The following is a 19,885-nucleotide window of genomic DNA, read 5'->3' as shown; positions in this document are numbered from 1 at the left end:
AAAGCGGGAAGACAGGCCTTCCTAGGGGTGCCACTCCCAGCAGCGATCATCTATGCCTGGAGACATTCCATTCAGGGATTTTGAGAAGAACACTTCTTCCAGTTTGTCTTCATCTTACTGTATTCCTTCCTGCTTTTATTTCTACTGTTGACTGGAATTCTGTTGACCCATTTATGAGTATAAACCATCTGTGTAGATGCTATAGCTTTTTAGCTATTCATTGTTGAATTTTTCCTTAGTCGCTTGTCAGCTATTGAGCTTCATCTTTCAGTAACATTGACTCTTTTCTTTCACAGATGACAAGGATGATTTTGGGACAAATGGAAAAAAGGTTTGGGATACGTTTTTCTTTTCATGTGTTATTGTTGTCTTGGTTGATCCTGTTGAAAATTATACATTTCCTGGGATGGACTAGAGACTCTATTGAGAGCAAGACTGACTCTTATTCATGAAATGTTTACTAACTCAGTAATACAAAGTTTAAATTATCACAGGTCACTGGCTGGTGAGACAAAATGAAGACGTTGGGCCTCATCACGAGTTGGGCAGTAGCCCTTAAATGCGGCTGTAACGCTATTGCAGCCACATTTAAGGGTCTGCTCAATCATGAGTATGGCTGTTTACCCCCACCTCAAAGCTGGGGTTAAACACAGCAGAAAAATGCTGATTTTTGCCGCAAATACAGTGCGGTAATACCACCGGAGGTAATTGCACCATAAATTCCCCATTGTGTCCAATCAACCCAATAGGGAATGGGCAATTATGTTTAACACTCAACCTGTGATCCAGTGGTAATACCGCCAGACGGGCGGGCAGTAACACAAATACAGCTGGGCGGTATCCCAGCCGGGATACCGCCCAACTCGTGATGAGGCCCATTATCAGTGCTGACCAAGCCAGCCACTATGAAGACTTGGGGCAGCTTCAGGCTGGAAATACATTGCCACCCTTTTTCGGGGTTTTACAGGTTCCAGGAACTCAAGGCAAGAGAGATCATGAAGCATTCAGAGAAAAAACAGCAGAAGACTTCGGGTAGACGTTTTTCTCTGTCCCAGCTTGCTCAGCAGGTTCATGCTCTTTGGCAGTTTAGAAGGCAAATACGTAATGGTGTGGCTTGGTCCCACGGTACTTGGGTGGGAGGCAGGATTCCCCATCACATCAAGACCTGGAGGACCATGAATCAGACCCTTGGCTGATATTGGTGGCCAGAAGGGGATTCCAACTGCCCCAACACCTTCCTCCCCCCTCCAGTCTTCCGTTTAAGCAGTTAGGATCACCCTAAATCTCCAAAACGTATCGAGATGAGAATCATACAGGAGTTGCCAAATTCAGAGAGGTGCCAAGTGTTTTACTCCGAGCTGTTTATGGTGCCAATGTTGAACCAAGCGGACCAGAGCATTATTTGGGATTTGGCAGAATTCAACCAGCATTTTCCCCTAGCGAAGTTCGAGATGATCACTCCGGCACAGATCTGATCTGCTCTGTGGCAGGGAGACTGTATCTGCATGGTGTATCTGAAGGATGAGTACTTACATATCCTAATCTGCCACCCGCACCACAGATTTCAGTATTTCAGTGTTTTTTCTTTGTTGAGGGAATTCGATTTTTGGTATCAGATGCTTCCGTTTGGCCTGAGTTCTGCACCCAGGAGGTCCTCGAAAATGATGGTGGTGGTGCAACCTTAGTCTTCCTCATAGGTGCCCATGTATACCCATACCTGGATGACTGTGCTGGTGAGTGCTCGGACTGTGGAGGTGGCAGTAGCGCAACTCTGGCACCTTCTGTATCTACTGTGGACCTGGGCCTGTCAGTAAACTGGGAGAAGTCAATTTTGACAGCCTCGATCTCCATAGGCTATGGATACTCGCCATGAGGGTATTTCTGAGGTCTGATTTCTGATGTCAGAAAGTATTATGGATAGAGAAATGTCTTAGAGTTTGATAGACTAGTTCTAATACCCATTCCGCTCTTGCGCTGTAACCAATAGAATACAGCTGAGTCCACGGAACATTTGGTCCGGCTTTCACATCGTTAGTGACATACCATTCATCTCTGCACCTGAACACAATGCAATGCATGATTTTTATAATGTTTTTAAACTAGGCTAGTAATTGAATAGTGACTGAACACTAATTACTCTTCACATTCGATGTAATGCCTTTTCTATTTTCATGTTTGCACAGACTACTGTCTTCCAAAGGGCCTTCATCCACCACAGCACTTTGAAACCATAACAATGGCAGTCAGAACTTTACAGATACGATATAACATAACATATTAACAAATGTGCTTTATTTTCTTAAGAGACTCCAGCATTAACGTGTGGTGTTCCAGAGGCTCCTGGGCCTCATGGCTTCATGTTTCCAGGCAGTACCTCTGGCCAGAGTCAATATGTGCAAAACCCAACGAGTCCTGATAGAGGCCCGGTCGCAAGTTCTGAATGACCAATCCCGATCAATCCCCATTCCACTGGAGTTACATCAGGACTTCAATTAGTGGTTCAACACACACAATCTGACACAGGGAGCAAGTATCTTTTTAGGGCCATCTGAACAGCTGGCTAGCACCACGGATTCCACTCTTCTTGGTTGGGGGCCACCATGAAGCACCTGTGGATTTTCATCCTTGTGGTCCTCAGCGGGTCTGGTCCAGCATATCAATTTCAGGAACTAAATGTGATTACGCTGAAGGCTTTTCTGCCCAATATTCAAAACAAGTTGATTTCCATAGGAATAGGCAACTTGGTTTTGATCTTCTATATTAACAAGCAGGGGCACCCAGACAGGACAACTCACCTCCCTGGTGGTGCAGATATTCATCATTGCATCTGGCTGCAGTTGATGCAACTTCCAGGAGCAATCCGTACGTACAGAAGCGGATCACCTCTGACACCAAGCAGAAGGTAATCATGAGTAGCAATTCAACCAGCAAGTGGTCCTGAATCTTATTCCACTTGGGCGTTTCTGCAGGTGGATTTGTTCATCACTGTCACAAACAGACAATGTCAGTACTATGCCTCCAGAGAGGGCCTGAGAGGCAGTTCTCTGGGGGATGTTCTGGAGATCACGTGGATGGGATGGAGGCGTTTGCCTTTCCTCCTCTTCTAATGTTTCACTGGGCCCGTTGGAAGTTCCAGGAAGCTGTGGCATGCTCACTCATTTTCATGGCTACCTGGGAGCCAGCCAGGTTCTGGTTCTTGGTCCTGGTAAACCTGTCCAGGCGGTCCTCGAGCTTCCTCCTTGAACCTCTAACTTGCAATTGCAGGAAGATGAGCAGATCCAGCACCCCTCCCACAACTGTTGGACATGGTACCGGAGGGCAGGTCCTTAAGGCATCTGGGTCTTTTAGAGGACAACATGCAGATTGTGGTGGAGGCAGCAGAGAAAGACTTCACAAGGGCCCAGTACAAAAGCAAGTTACTCAAATGTTGCCCTTAGATCCTAGAAAGGCACAACAAGACCCTAATCGCTTCACTGGATGGTGTCTGATTGTTTAGAGTCTAGGTACCTCTGGCAATAGGGTAGAGCCCTGCAGGACATACTTATCAGCGTCGGGGACCTACCTGAAGTCGAAGGAGCAATGTTTTTCTATTTCTAATCTGGTGATGAAACACCTTTTTGTACCCGTAGTCCAGAGTCTCCTTTCCTCCATTCCCCTAAAATGCCTTAGCTTTCAGTCATGGCTGACCTCGGCTGCTGGAAAAGGACTGAGAGGCAATGCCCAAAAGTAGGGAACGACGTGCCGGGCCTGGGGTCGCGCATGCTCCGGGCTCCGTGTAAAAATGAATAAGGACACCTTACAAAAACACTTCATTCCTGTCCCATAGGATGGAATTTCCCAGAAATATGGAGGATAGGGGACTCGACACTAGATGTACAGTAGCCACTAAGGTGAGTAACTTTCCCAGTTTCTGGTAAAAAAAACATTGGGCGCAAGCCACAATATTAAACGTTTCCCTTTCATTTCATTATGTTTGTAATTGTAGCTTCGTGATTACTTAACTTGACCAAAAGACTTTGCTTTATCATAAGAAGACCAGCGTCTATTGAGCTGCACAGGTTCATGACTTTCTTCTTTTGTTTGCATTTATTTGTTGCTCATGTTTTTATATTTCAGGAGAAGAGGACTTATACTTAATATTTCATCCGGTGTGGCGAGCTACCCGTGCCCACTATACAGCGCATATTGTGCGTCTAAAGTAAGTCATTTCCCTGAAAGTCATAACCATGAGATACCCAAAATGTTCCTACAATCACTTTGTACACTTTACCTTAAACAAACACTGCATTAAAACAAATGTAAAATTATTTATTTGTATCGGTGCACCTTCAATCACTGAAAGAGTATAATGGCAAAACACTTATTATTGGCAGGTGATCACTCTGTACCAAGCGCTCTCTGCCAGGCACTTCCTGCTGCACTCTACTGCCCCCCCTGGCACTTCCCTCTGTGGAACGCCTAGTACTTCCCCCTTTCCTGTCCCTGCACTCTCTCCCTACACTTGCACGCTCTGAATGCTCACAAGGCCTAGTAGGACCGCCCTTTCCTGCTCAGCAGTATGTTCTTTGCCTTTGTTCCCATGTTCCCGCCCCTTTGCCCTGTGGGCGCTTTGAAACACAAATTATTGATGCATAAGCACCTTACAAATGCATAATAAATAAATACATTTAAATTATTGATGTGCAAAACATAAAATATGGACGGCCAGATAGAATGGGTCAGCGAGTGCGGATGTTGACGAGAGAGGTGGATGAGGTTGGAAAATGGGTGGACTAATACAAATAGTCAGCGTGACGGTTGTCAAGGCGCATGAAGAAAGACACAGGGGAGGCTCATTCATAATGGGAGAGGGGGCGCCGACCCACGTGCATGCTCGCCCATCATGGATGAGCCATGCCGACCCACAGGAAGCACCAAGCGCTCCCTTGGCTGCTTGTTGCAGCTGAGGGAGTGCTCCTGGGCTGGCCTGAACTGTTAAAGGGAAAGACAGTTTCCCTTGGCACTTTTGTTCCCAAGCGAGCATGCGCATGCAAGGCCGGGGGTGGGGGTCAGGGGTGCTTTGCTTCCCCAGCCTTGTATGGCACATTTGTATGTGCGAGGGGACGCTCCTGTTCATTTTGGTGTCCTATTTCTGAAACCAATCAAATGCGAGTGCCAATCTATGGGTATATGTTACTTTATTTTGCTGTGCTGGTCTAGCACAGGAATCTGCAAGCTTTGACTTTACAACTGTTTTGGTCTACAGAGCCTGCATAGTAAAAGGCAAAGGAGAATGGCAAGCATAGTCCAAAACATCTGGAGAGCCAAAGGTTGCAGACCCATACTCTAACATAACAAACAAGTAAGCATAAAGAACTGGAAACCCAGCGCTTAAACCAGTATTTAAATCTAAATATCACAATAAAAAAACGAACATGGGCTGCGGGTGTTTGTATCGTTTGTGGAACCTCTGCTTAAGACTCCACCAAATGAAACAATCTAATTACAGAAATACAAACACACTGCGCCCATATACAGTATGTTATGTATGCGGACCCAGTGTGTTTGTGTTTCTGTAATTACCATGCTCTAACATATTGACAGTAAAACTCTGCCCATTTCTTTCTGAATACTTTCTTACTTTTGTATATCTTTATTGTGATTCACTTTATTCCTTTTAAACTTTTCACATACTTGAAATAACATAAAATAACTACGTAAAATAAAACACATCAGTAAAGTGCTCATTCATTTACTTAACCCAATGAATATTGTCTATCTTTGTGAACATGCCTTTTTAGAAACATGTGTCTAATATCTCCTCCTAAGCTTTGTAGAGTGATTCCTCTCTTGTCAGGTGGCGAGTTGTGGATCTCACACACAGAGTCAGCCACCAATATCAGTTCAGGATACACTGAACCGCTATTTGATTCAATTGGCAGTTCACTGCATGTGGGACTTTGAATGGTGGTTGACTGTGCTTTGGCTCAAAGATGTATAGTCATAATGAGGTTTCCTGGCTGGGTATTAGGGTGATCACTGGGTAGGAATGTGATGATTTCAGAAACGCCACGGAAAGGCTTTGAATCCCAGAAGAAATTGACTGCAGTCTGCAGCCAAAGGGAAGGGCAATCCTAGACACTAGGTAAGAATGTTGTGCCTCAGCCCAGACAGCTTGTCTTCCCCCTGAAGGGGTGTGATCAGGAGTGGACTGCCCCTCAGTGAACTTGTCGAGATTTCCCGGTGGGCCTCTGCATCATGGGCCTCCTTGTGTGGTTACCCATTTTATTGGGAAAGGCGTTCAGCTTGCTCGCACTGTGTAATGTGGGCCCACTTTGAAAAGCACGCCCAGGGCCTCTCTGGGTTCCAGAGTCCACCTCTGCGTGTGATGGGTATCCTGGTCAGTTATGCGCAGAGAGAACGGCCTACAGGGCCATCAACCGTCTGACTGCTGGCCCCTCCTCAGTGATCTCTGGATATGCGTGGTGGGTGGAGCTCTCCCCTGCCAGTCCCTGCACCGAACAGCTGGGGCAATCACGTGGTGTGAAAAGAAAAATGGCGGTCGGGCTGAATGGAACTATCTGCTTTTGGGGTTGCAGGAGAGGCAATTGTGTGTCTGTCTTTCTCTCCTGAGGCTTTTATATTGCTTCACATCCCTCTTTCTCCTCTCAGTTTCTTCTGACTCCTTCTTTGCCCCTCTCACTTTAGGGCAGCAGGCAGGAAGCGGGGACCTCAAGTGGATGGTCACTATTAAAAAGGACCTCAGTCCCGAAGAGGGCATCAATCCCAAATAATGTTTTTTAAAGAATAGATTTGGTGTTTTAGTATGTATTCAAAGTATTTTCCAAATTGTTTGATGGGATTCACTGACTGTGAGAGAAACATGGTAAAGCTCAGTTGAAAGGTCAAGGTTATAACGGTCACCTGTCCTCCAACCAAATCATTTACGCTCTTCTCAATTTAAGTGCAACAACGTTGTATTTAGGTTTGCTGTGGCTTCAGCTTTGAGTCTTCTGGGCTCCCCTGACCCAAGGAGCCCGCCACAGCAAGCATAAATACGTTATAAATGAAGCGGTTTTCTTTCTAATTTAGAAGGAAAACCGCAGCATTTATTTTGCAGTGTTTTTAAAAAAGAATGAAATTTAAAGCACTTACCAGCAGCAGCTTGTGTTGATCTCTGTTCTTCTGGCAATAATGAAGCAAAAGCCACCTGCTGGTAGCTTTTGTTTATTACAGCTGGCTGGCTTTTGTTTCATTAGTGCCGCAAGGGCAGAAATTAACACAAGCACAGGAGGCTCATCGAGTTCACAAAATGGATGCCTCCTAGTGCTTTAAATCTGTGGCTTTGAGCCTCATTTGCTCAAAAGTTTACATAGGAACTTTCTTAGTGAATATACTTTATACATATTTTTGATGATGGCCCATCTTTTGAGCCAATCAACATTTTTGATGATGGCACTATTCCTTTAATGCATGGTTCGTCCAACATCCAGCATGTTAGCCAATAAGATAGCTCAGCCGGTTGGGCACTCGTTGTTGCAATCTGTGTGTGATCTGTAGGTTGCAGGTTCGTTTATTGAACTTCAAAAAGGGTTTGAAAAACACCTATCTAAGCCTAATCTACAGATGGGAGTACGCTAAACCCATCAAATAATAATGCAGTCTTAGTGGTGCCTAGTCAAAATAAAAGGCCCTATACTAAAAAAAAAACTATTGGCAATCCTTACCTCTAAATACAAATAGTCTGGGAACAATGTTAGAAAAAAGAAAGAAGTGTTCAAAATAATATGTCAGGATGTTCAGGCCATTGGCCTCCCTTCCCTTTTTAGCACTGGTCAAAGTGGTTCACTAGAGCGTATCACAATCTCCAGCTTCTTTAGCATGAGGATACATGTATGAAAGTCTCTTCATTCAGAGGGCCTTATTCAACCAAACAAAAAAAAAGATTGTTCTTTTCCTCTTGGGATTTTCACACGTGTTCACTTTAGGTGTTTTACTATTCACCCATATCCCCCTCAGTCGGGCTCAGATCTCTTTAGTACAATGTTCGTCCCCTTCATACCCCCCTCATTCGGGCTCAGATTGCTTTTCCACAATGTTGCAGGATATTCTTTTTTGGGTGACTTGCGGTTCACCCCGTATTCGACCTCAGCCGGGCTCAGATCCCTTTTTAACACAATTAGCCTCTTTCAGCTGGGCTTGCACCAATTTCAATTTTACATCAAGTATCGAAGAGTTTCGAAATGTGCACAGGGTTTGGCTTGACCCGTCGCAGGACCACTTTGATTTTACATTTCTTTCTCTTTAACCTTTATCACCTTTTCGGTCCAATACCTAACAGACTTTTGAACGAACACCCGCGTGGTGTCGGACCACTCAGCTTGTGGCATTGAATCTTAACTTCAAAGTTCAGTCTCTAGTTGGCTGCTTTATTATATTTGCATCGCCTTCCACATACATTTCATGCATTGTTCTCTTCAATTTCCTTCATACAATGTTGCTGCTTGCAACCTTGGTTTCCACACAGCCCGGTCTGGTATCAGTCTGTCAAGCTTACTGGCTGTGTAGACTTCACTAGTGCTGCTTTGTTGTAGGAGCCAAAGACAGTAGCAAGGTGGCAAACGATTCTCCCTGCCTTGACTAATGACGCAGGAGAGGCCCGGGTACCTCTGACATACAATGCAGGATTCTTCAGCTTTAATTCAGGTCTTACATTTCCTATTCTCCAAGGCTCATGAAAATGAGTCTTTTGGTGAAAAGATTAAAGGCACTTCCCTCTTTGCAATTCTCTTCGGTCTGACCGTCTTTTGCCTTGTATTAAACTGCCATCTTGGAACTGCTGCATCCTTGTGTGCTTTTCCTCGCTCAGTGTGTGTTTTCGTGCTCCGCCTTTTATCTGTGTGGGGAAGTTTGATGGAAGTCAGGTGTGTGTGACCAGATGGAAGTCGGTGGAGCAGAGGAAGTCGGTGGAGCGGTTGAAGTGGTAAAGCGGATGAAGTCAGTGGTGCGGATGAAGGTCAGTGGAGAGGATGAAGTGCGGATGAGGGCGTGGAGCGGATGAGGGCGTGGAGAGGATGAGGGCGTGGAGCGGATGCAGCCTGTGGAGCGGATGTGGGGGTGTTTTGAGCAGGGTCTGCAGCGGGTGTGGAGCGGGTGTAGAGTGTGGAGCGAACGGGTGATATATGTGACCTAACGGGTGATGCAGGTGGAAGGAACGGGTCAAGTATGTTGAATGGAATGGATGTAGAGTCCGTAGTGGGTGTAGAGTGTGGAGCGAACGGGTGATGTATGTGGAAGGAACGGGTGATGTATGTGGAAGGAACGGGTGATGTATGTGGAAGGAACGGGTGATGTATGTTGAATGGAACGGGTGAAGTATGTTGGATGGAACGGGTGAAGTTGAGGGATCAAGTGAAGTATGTGGCTGAAACGGACGAAGTATAGGGTTGGAACGGGTGAAGGATATGAGGGGAACGAGTGAACTGGGTGGAACGGGTGAACTGGGTGGAATGGGTGAAGTATGTTGGTGGAATGGGTGAAGTGGGTGGAGTGGAAGAAACGGGCAAAGTGGATGAAACAAAAGAAGTGTATGGATGAAACGGGTGAAGTGAGTAGAACGGATGAAGTAGGTGGATGAACGGATGAAGTATGTGGGTGGAACCGGTGAAGTGGGTGGAGCCGGTGTAGTGTGTGAAGTGGGTGGAACCCTTGAAGTGGGCAGAACATGTGAAGTGAGTGGAACGGAAGAAGTATGTGGATGTAACAGCTGAAGTGGGTGGAACGGATGAAGTAGGTGGATGAACGGATGACGTATCTGGATGAACTGATGACGTATGTCGATGGAACAGGTGATACTGGGTGTAGGAAACGGGTCAAGGAGGTAGATGGATGATGCATAGAGAATGGATCATGTGGAAATGAGCAGACCGGATGATGAAGGGATAACATGTATAGATCGGACGAAGCGCATTGATTAGAATAAATAGATAGAACTGATCGATCTGATAGTGTGCTTAGAACTGAGTGAGTATATGCAACGGATGTAATGCACGGAACAGATAGAGGGCACAGAGTGGACACTTACACAAATGACTCGACAGCATGAAACGATCTGAAGTGCATAAAACGACCGAGAGCATGGAATGATCTGAAGTGCATAAACCAACATAGAATGGCTGGAGTGCATGGAGCGGTTTGGAATGCAAGGAGCGGTTTGGAGTGCATGGAGCGGTTTGGAGTGCATGGAGCAGTTTTGAGTGCATGGATCGGTTTGGAGTGTGCTCGATCTCAAGCACCTAAGGTAAACTACCATATCACATCTCCATGCTTACTCTCTTCTTTACACCACCACTCATCTAGAACACAGCGATACTGACACCATTCGGTATAGCTGTTCTCATACCATCACTTGCCTCATACTCCCCATCATCCTAACTAAACACAGCTGGTTGCACACCCTCCAGCCTAGGCGTTCTCCTCAGGCCTAACGCAGCCAGAATCGGTCTGGATAACAACCTGCCAGAACAAACACATACTCTTGATCTCCCAATCACCACACCTACCGCTAAGAAGCAGCTATCACAGGAACACCTGCTGCACACATATCCGGTGCTCACACGCACCTTATGACTCTCTCTCTCTCTCTCTCTACTGACCTGAACTTCGGTTCCCGAGGGCGTTCAACCTACCAGCGCCTTGGATTCATACCAATGGTATATAAGGAGCTACATAAATGCAAAATAACATAACATATGCCCTATTTCCCCTGGGGCACTCTCCCATTTACCCCATGGCTTACCCCTGTGTCTGCTTTCTCGCCATTACGTTTGCTAGGCCTGCATTTCCTCAGAGGCTCTCTGCTTCTTGTAATAAACCTATTCTTCTCATCGCTGTCCCTATAAGGGATGTTTCTATCACCCTCTGTTCCTTATCACTAATCAGATGCCTTTGCACGCCTTGATTTCCACCACCAAATGCTGCTGCCCACGCTTGACTTTACTCTCCAAGTTGTCCTCTTTTTCCTCCTGAATGCAGAAAGCACTTAGCTCGCATTTGCACTCCATGATGTCCGTTTTACCCTCGTGAATGCTGCCAGCACTTTGATTTCATTTACCCTCCACGATGTCCCCTTTTCCCTCTTGAATGCTGCCAGCACTTAGCTCGCATTTACACTGCACAATGTCCATTTCACCCTCTTAAATGCTTGCAGCACTTAGCTCGCATTTGCACTCCATGATGTCCCCTTTTCCCTCCTGAATGCTGCCAGCACTTAGCTCGCATTTACACTGCATGATGTCCATTTTACCCTCTTAAATGCTGGCAGCACTTAGCTCGCATTGCACTCCATGATGTCCCCTTTTCCTTCCTGAATGCTGACAGCACTTAGCTCGCATTTACACTGCATGATGTCCATTCTACCCTCTTAAATGCTGGCAGCACTTAGCTCGCATTTACACTGCATGATGTCCATTTTATCCTCTTAAATGCTGACAGCACTTAGCTCGCATTTGCACTCCATGGTGTCCCCTTTTCCCCCGAATGCTGCCAGCACTTAGCTCGCATTTACACTGCATGATGTCCATTTTACCCTCTTAGATGCTGGCAGCACTTAGCTCGCATTGCACTCCATGATGTCCCCTTTTCCTTCCTGAATGCTGCCAGCACTTAGCTCGCATTTACACTGCATGATGTCCATTTTACCCTCTTAAATGCTGGCAGCACTTAGCTCGCATTTACACTGCATGATGTCCATTTTACCCTCTTAAATGCTGGCAGCACTTAGCTCGCATTTGCACTCCATGATGTCACCTTTTCCCCCGAATGCTGCCAACAGTTAACTTGCATTTACACTGCATGATGTCCCTTTCACCCTCCTGAAAGCTGTCACCAGTTTGCTTGCATTTACACTCTAGGATGTCCCTCTTTCACTCCCGAATGCTGTAGCACTGAGCTTGCACTTACCTTCCATGGTATCCCTTTTTCCATCCTGCATACTGTCAGCACTTAGAATTTACACTCCATGATGTCACTACTCCCTGAATGCTGTCAGCGCTTAACTTGCATTTGACAAACTCACCTTCTGACAGAGCTTTTCCTTAAAGTGGTATATGCAGCCCTCCTGATTCTGTACCCCCTTCCCATCATATCTCTCATACTTGGCTCTCTTTCTTCTTGACTTACAGTACAGTTGGGCAGCTGGAAGTTTTAGATTCTCCAATGACATCAATGGTGTTAACTTAATTAGCTTTCCCTTCTAACCAGTTCTATCTCCCCCAAATGTGGTTAGCCTGTATGTGTGTGTCCTTTATTAAAATGTTCATGATGGTTTTAAATGCATGCTTCAAAAATAAAATCAAAACAAATCTCACATGCAAATAAATTAAATAAAGAACATTGAAATAAAAAAAATCAATGCATCACGTATTATGTGTCTGCATTAGAAAACATCAGGTGGAGCTTTGAGGTAGACTCAAACTCTCCTAATTTCAACAACCTCATTTCCAAGTTCAGCATCCAGTATCCATGTGTTCTTGTTGTCCCCAAAGAATCATTTTTTGTAATGTCTGGTGTCCATGCGGACTTTATTAGGGCCAAAATCCTGGACCACAATTCTACAGCCTATAATGATCCGGCTTCTCACCTTACATTAATTTCAAATCGACACAAGATACACAGAAAACTGCTTTAACAATTATATCCCCAGTGAGAGAAGGTTGCAGCATCCTTTCCCATCTTGGTTTATGTGGCATAATATCCACTCCGCATCCTCACTTCTTTTACTGAGCAAATGATGGCCCATCTTTTAAATGCTTCAAGTTCCCCAAACCAATAAGTGTGCATTGGGTTGATTCCCTTTGGTCTCATCCACATTTGTTGCGCAGATGTTTAGTTATGCCAGACCTTCACCAGGGCTTTTGTGTAGCCACACTTTCCGAAGAAAATATTCTCAGTATCATGCTTAGTATTTCAAATATTAATCAAGAATATATTTCTCACGAAAGTCATCCTACAAGGATTTACACTGGACGCAATTTTGACCAATATACCACTGGACTGCACTGGAATATTGTCAGTTAATTAGATAACTGCTTCCTACAATGACCAACAGCAGCTGTTATTATCATCACCCTTTTACCCAAAAAGTATTTATCCTGGATTGTTTTGGCGGTGCACTTGAGAAAGAGGTGCTCCTCAATAATTTAATCTCGGAGAATAACTTTCTGGCCCCATCTCCATCTATCTTCCGACCACCTTGGATCACTGAGATGGTCACACTATATCATCGTGGTGGAAGTGTATCACATTTGGATGATCGTGCACCTGTCACTTAGTGCTAGTGGATCTGTTATCTGTGTTTGGCAAAATCACTGAGTTCGCTCGATAGTCTTGATCGCCATCTGGACCATGCAAATATAATTTTTGGATAGCTTTGCCTCCTTCTTGACCAATCGTTATGAGCTAACCCAGATAGGTGAATTTCAGCCAACGGTAGGGAGGGTCACCCAGGGGTCGATCCAGTCACCCATGTTATTCAATCTGCACACAGAGTCGCTGAAAGATCTGATGGCCTGGATGGGTGTCCGCATGCGGGCACTACATGGTACAGCACCCACGTCTACCTGCGTTTGCCATATCAAGCCAAAATTAATTTCCACAAGGACAAGGGCTGTCTTGAGATGATTGAGATGGATGGCATCATACTTTTTCTTATTTGGCATTTTAAGCCTAGTTTGTACTTGCTTCCTTTGCCTATTCTGGGGCACCACCTACACTTGCATCCACCACTAAACACCGGGCCTCATTACGACCCAGGCGGTAAGTTACCGCCTGGGCCGTGACTTTACCACCATGGCGTAAACTACATTTACGCCATGGTGGTTGGCGGACTTACCGCCCCATTCCGAGTTTGGCGGGGCGGTAAGTCCCCAATCCCCATTTACCCTTCCCCATTCCCATTTTTGCCCATAGGGCATAATGGGAGTGGGGAAGGCGTTAATTACGCCACCGTAAATTACGGTGGCGTAATTAACTCCATGGTCCCTTAGCGCCATGGATTTTAACACCTGCTAAAAGCAGGTGTTAAATCTGCCATGGCGCTAAGGGACCTCGTACTCAGGCGGTAAGGGTCGGCGCTGTTTACGGCGCCGTAAACCCCTTACCGCCTGAGTTGTAATGAGGCCCCTTGATTTCACCATGAACCTGTATTGGTGCAATCAGCAAATCTCTGTGTATGTGCTCTCCAGTCCAATAAATCCTGTATTCGTGTTTCAGATGTGGGTCTTTGATGAAGCTCTTGTTATTTTACTGCTTATTCCAATCTCTTTTTTTACATTAACCGACTCGGGCCACTCGATGCCTAAACTCTATTCAAGGTGGCGTATGTCCATACCAAATCTACTTCCTGTTTGAGGGCCAAAATAATTACTTCCTGGGAGTCGAGAGTGCCAAAGGAGATTTGCTCCCTTTTGTCTAAAACCGCACAGGTTCAGACACTCCTCCGCACCAAGGGATCCTTTTGTGTAGCTGCTATTTCGTGTTGTTTTTTTTTATTTCATTACCAGATCACTGAATGTGTTACGTTGAGAAAAAAAATGAAAACTGTGAGGAAATGACTTCCGTTGGGCAGGAGTACAAGGAAATGTAGTGGCTAATACACCTACTCAGTCCTCACAATTCTACAAAACAAGAATGGCGCCGCTCATAAAGGTGAAAGAGCACAGTTAACTGATATACCTCCTTCACCTTTTGTGTTTATGAGGGCCCAGGGCAGGCTATACTCTTACGAGGCGTGTAGAAACTAAACAGTAACAACCCAAACATCAACATACAACTGACCAAAATAAAAGAATGTCCAATCAAGGCTGTATAAAGATAAATATACTTTAATTAAACACTATATGCAAAAATAACTAAATAGAAAACAGGCCACCCGTCGAGAAAACACAGCCTATGCAAAAGATAAAATGATGAAGCATCCTGGGTAATGAGACAGGAATGAAAGGCAATCAAATACCACAATGTTTTCAAAAGAATATGTCTTTTGCAAGCAAAAGGGATCAGAAGTGGACTAACCAGTCTCTTGGGCCCAATATTGGACCAGTGGGGTAGTTAGGAGTCAATAATACTGCTGCACTGTTCTTGGCTGTTCAACAGCAGAAACACAAGTGCCCTGCTGTATCAGTCTCCCAATCTGCCGCTCCTGCTCTACAGCGGCACAGAGCAGGTGCATGTTGACAGCTACTGTGACAGCCAAGTCACTCCAGCACAGAGGCTGTGTTTAAAGTCTGCACTGCTGTTCCAAAACCATATAGTCATGAGGAATAACTATCCTGCAGGCAGTTTAACCATTAAACATAAACAATACCTGAGTTTAGGGTATGGTGGACAGTAATTCACATAACACCAAGAAGCCACATCTGATTTATATCATATATGTGTCAATGTTGTGAGCCCAGGATAGCTGTCAGAGGATTGTGTGTATTCTTATTAGACATCCTGGCCCTTCCTGCCTGAAAGGCAAGAGACTGAAAGATTGTGCCTCTCCTTTGATCGTTTGTGAGGTCTGGTAACACCTCTCTCCAGCAGGACATCCCCCCAGCAGGAGCTGTCCTGGGAAACAGGAATCAAAGGGTACATCTGACGCAAAAGGACTAGCTTTACACCAGGGCATTGTATACCAAAGGGCCTTTGATGCTGTGGGTTTTAGACAGGGAAGAATAAATGCAGTCAGGAAGAGCTCAGCACAAGTGAGGAATGGTTCCACCATCTTGTTTCTCTCTGTACCTCTCCTTCCTTCCTGTCTCCTGCACTTCCTTTAGCAAAACATATTTTGGGTATGATGCAAGAAGGCAAAGACCACTTGTCACAAGGACAGGAGTTGGACCTCTAAAGCAGGCTTTCTTTTGTTGAATCACCTGTGGACCTTTGCCTATAAAAGATGGGGTTTACAACCCTTTCCTTAATTCATCTCTTGGTTTCAACACCTCATAAAGAATTAGTTTGAACCCTGTTGGTAGAGCAGTCTTTTCCAAAGTCCTTCAGGTTTCAGGTGAAGACAGATGTTCCAAGGCAGAGGCAAGTTCTGCTCCCTAATCATCCCCAGGGCACATTGGGGGTGACTTGCTGCTGGACCAAGACCTGCCTCTCTGCCAGCTGCACCAGTACCCAGAACCTCAGTGGAGGTGAAGTACTCCTGCAGGTTTTTGCAGACTTGCCGTGTTTGGGAGAATGAGAACAAGGACCTATCTAGTCCCTGAGCTCCTAGATTGGGACTCTCAGCAGCCTGACAGCCAGATCAGCCAGAATTCCTAGGTTTTCACCGTCTAAATACTTTGAGGCATGTTTCAAGCAAAATTCTACACATTCGAAGCACCAGGATCCTAAAATGCTGCTTTTGGCACTTTCCAAATCTTCATACCACTCACACAGCACCAAGAAGCTTGGTTCACAAAAAGTGAAAAAAAGGTTCAGCCATGTTATTTTTAGCACACATGGGGCTTCATTATGAGTTTAGCAGTCTGGAAATAAGGGTGCCGGTAGCAACGTACCGGCACCCTTTCCAGACCGGCAAACTAAGAGTCTGCCAATAGGGGCACGGAACTCCCAGCAGGCCTTACTTGCCAGGAGTTCAGGCCCCTACCAGCAGTGTTTTCACTGAAGCACCGGCAGCATTAGGCACCAGCAGCGTTTACAACGGTGCTTCAGTATTCCTGTGTCCAATAGGACTCCACGGGAATGGGGATTTACTGTTTCTGGCACCTGCCATAATATCCCAGTGGCACTGGGAAGTCAGGTGGCAGAAACGGTGTTATAGGGTTGCCAGTAACCAGCCAACTATCGGTGCACGTTTACCGGTAACCTGATAATGAGGCCCTTGGTGTGCTTTTGTTTTTTCTTACTCTATTTATTTTATATTTCATTTATAACACGCTTAATACCAGTGAGTGGTTTGAAAGGGCAGGATCGGAATTCGAACCGGATTTGCACCGCTGGTCCAAGACAAATGCGTTGCCCCTGAGCTATCCTTCCTTCCTATGGTCATGACACTTTATCTAAGATGTACCTATGAAAATCGTTTTGATAGGTGTTTTATTGTAGAAGGTCCATGTTTCCAAGCGTTATGAAAATGTTTTTAAAAATCTGAAGGACCATTTCGAATTGTTGTTTTTAAGAAAAGGCCTTGTGAAGATGATAACTGTATCGACGTCATATCCCAATACATTGCTCTTCATGTGATAGGGTCCTTCCTAGCAGCACTGAGAGAGCATTCGATCCTTCCTGGAAGGCACACCCCACTTGTTGTCAGCGTGTACTTTAAATAGAGAATGATATTAGTTATTCCAAAATGCATTTATTGCTGTCTTTCTCTTTCTAGCATTTTGTTGCTGTATTTTCCAAAGCACTCCAAGCAGAATATAGATCAAAAGGAATAATTATACAGGTAAGAGCGAAGAGAAGCCTCTGTTCGGTGCATGGGAACTTTGGCGGTGACAGTGTGTGGAGGGAGCAGCGCATACCACAATGCCAATGGGACAGACTTTGTGCTCTGCTTGCGATTTGTGTTGAGAGCTTAGAGATGAACGTCCTGATTACTACACACAGGAAGCTTCCAACGTCTGATCGGTGCTTCCCGGGTAGAGCCCAGTTCTGAGATGGGAACGGAAACTGCACCTTACTGAATTGGCCAATGAGGGGCCTAGAAAGACCCCTTAGTTGTCATGGTGCTGAGGGAATTCGTGGGCTGTAAACAATAATCAAGGCTACCCCTCCCTTCAAAGCACAGGTAGGGCTAGAAAACCTACAGCGGGCTAGGAGTTAATTGAACTAGACATTTTTGATCACACGTGCAAAATGAAAGAATACTGTTAAAACAAAGTTTATTCTAACTCAAGTTAATCATGAACCATGCAATTCTATACACAGTGTGGTTAGTAACAGAAAAAGTGTTGTTTCATGTACTGTAATACATTACTAAAACAGTTCGACAGTAGAAATGTGCTGATAATGTATTACAGTACATAAAGCAACACTTTTTCTGTTACTAACCACACTGTGGGCCTCATCACGAGTTGGGCGGTAACCCCAGGGCTAATAGCGCTGGCGCTATCTGCCCTATCGCCAAACCCCCTGGCGCTATTAGCGCCGGTTCACGGGTTTGGCGGTATTGGAAGTCCCCATTCCCCATTGAGCCCATTCGGGAATGCCCCATTCACCATTGGGCTCAATGGGGACATTTCGCGCTCATAATGCCGGCGGATTTCCCGCCGGCGGTATGAGCGCGAATTTTCAGCGGATTTCCCCCAGCTCAGAGCTGGGGAGAAATCCACCGAAGCCCTGATTTGGCGGACCCTTAAATCCGGCAGTAATAGCGCTACCGCCAGATTTAAGGGTTACCGCCAAACTCGTGATGAGGCCCTGTGTATAGAATTGCATGGTTCATGTACAGTGAATGATAGTGACCTTCACTTGTTTATTCGTGATTTTATTATGTATCTTGAGTTAGAATAAACTTTGTTTTTAACAGTATGCTTTCATTATTTACGTGTGATCAAACATGGCTAGTTCAATTAACTCCTAGCCTGCTGTAGGTTTTCTAGCACTACCTGTGCGTTGAAGGGAGGGGTAGCCTTGACTCTTTTTTCCCTTTTTGTTACTTACCTACCCTCTAGAGTCAGGCCCCTTCAACAAAAAAGAGGGTCCTTGCCCTATATTTTTCATTACTGTAAACAATAATGTAATTTCGATATTTAAAAAGAACCCACAGGCTAATTAGAATAATCCCAAATGAAATAAGTGTACATCCTGACTCCACAACAACCACAGACTTGGTTGCGATTTGTGTTGAGAGCTTAGAGATGAATGTCCTGATTATTACACACAGGAAGCTTCCAACGTCTGATCGGTGCTTCCCGGGTAGAGCCCAGTTCTGAGATGGATGTGTGTCTCTCCCCACATTATAAAAAAAGCGGCAAAATGTCAAAAGTAATTTTAGTTTTTCGACAGAAAAAAAATTGGTTATTTCTAATTCGGTCCTTTATTTTCGCATACTTCATGGACAGCCTTTTTAGACACCATAGGCCTGATTCACAGTGCAGATTGCGCCATTATTAAACACTTCTGTGAAGCAGGCCCCAGGTGTCAGTTCAGGGCCGTCTTACACCACATTGCACCCCAGGCAGGAAGCATCGTTGGCGCCCCCCTCCACCCCAACACTTAAAAATGACAACCAAAAAAATGTGTTACAAATGTAGCCAGCTTGCCGGGGTCTGAGGGCCCACTGACTACTGGCCCTGTGTTGCAGGTGTTCTGTTTCGTACCACCTCACATGCATTTCACATGGGGCAATACTAGACTAATGGGTAGTGAATCATTTTCTGATAGTAGGTTATCATTCCAAGATATACCGTCTGGTACACTCTTATTGTACTCTTTCGAAATACCTCTCTGAGAGTGGGAAAGGGGACAAATAGCAACAATGAGGATTCCAGTATGCTTTGCATTAAATCACAGAGCATTTCAGGACTAGAACAGTGATCAGAGATCTCCACATTTGATAAACAAGTATGTGATAAAAGGATTGTACGTGTGAATCGCTAATGCATAACCGATGCATGGCTTGGTGCTCACATCACGGTTCACAATACTCACCCTAACATTAAAATGTTTGTAACCATGGACCATGCATGTTATTTTGAACAGCTTAAATTGTTGGATGTGAGTATTAAATGGCTGCAACATTAGCCACTCAAATGGGGTACAAGGGCTCTTTTGCTTCTTGTTTCTGAAGAATTTTAGATGAGGAAGGGCTCAGTCTCACTGTGGGCATACCCAACCCAATACAGAAACATATTTGGGAATTATATCTACAGACAGGACAAGATACCACACAAGAGAGACCCAATTAACA

The 19,885-nt window shown here is 45.1% G+C and overlaps 1 protein-coding gene across 1 annotated transcript in view; it reads left to right on the top strand.

The window, feature by feature from the left end:
• The window catches only part of HSD17B3 (hydroxysteroid 17-beta dehydrogenase 3), a 1,348,454-nt gene that overhangs the window by 1,176,949 nt on the left and 151,620 nt on the right, over window positions 1-19,885 (top strand). Inside the window, exons 7-9 of the mRNA XM_069625697.1 lie at window positions 297-331; window positions 4,117-4,198; window positions 17,354-17,419. Of these exons, the coding sequence (XP_069481798.1) occupies window positions 297-331; window positions 4,117-4,198; window positions 17,354-17,419 (183 nt within the window). The remainder of the gene's footprint in view (window positions 1-296; window positions 332-4,116; window positions 4,199-17,353; window positions 17,420-19,885) is intronic.

Source organism: Ambystoma mexicanum, chromosome 6p (assembly GCF_040938575.1).
Source record: "Ambystoma mexicanum isolate Mex_15411 chromosome 6p, UKY_AmexF1_1, whole genome shotgun sequence".
Lineage (NCBI taxonomy): Eukaryota > Metazoa > Chordata > Amphibia > Caudata > Ambystomatidae > Ambystoma > Ambystoma mexicanum.
The sequence above is the reverse complement of the archived record's forward strand: the minus strand, read 5'-3'. Positions and strand labels throughout refer to the sequence as shown.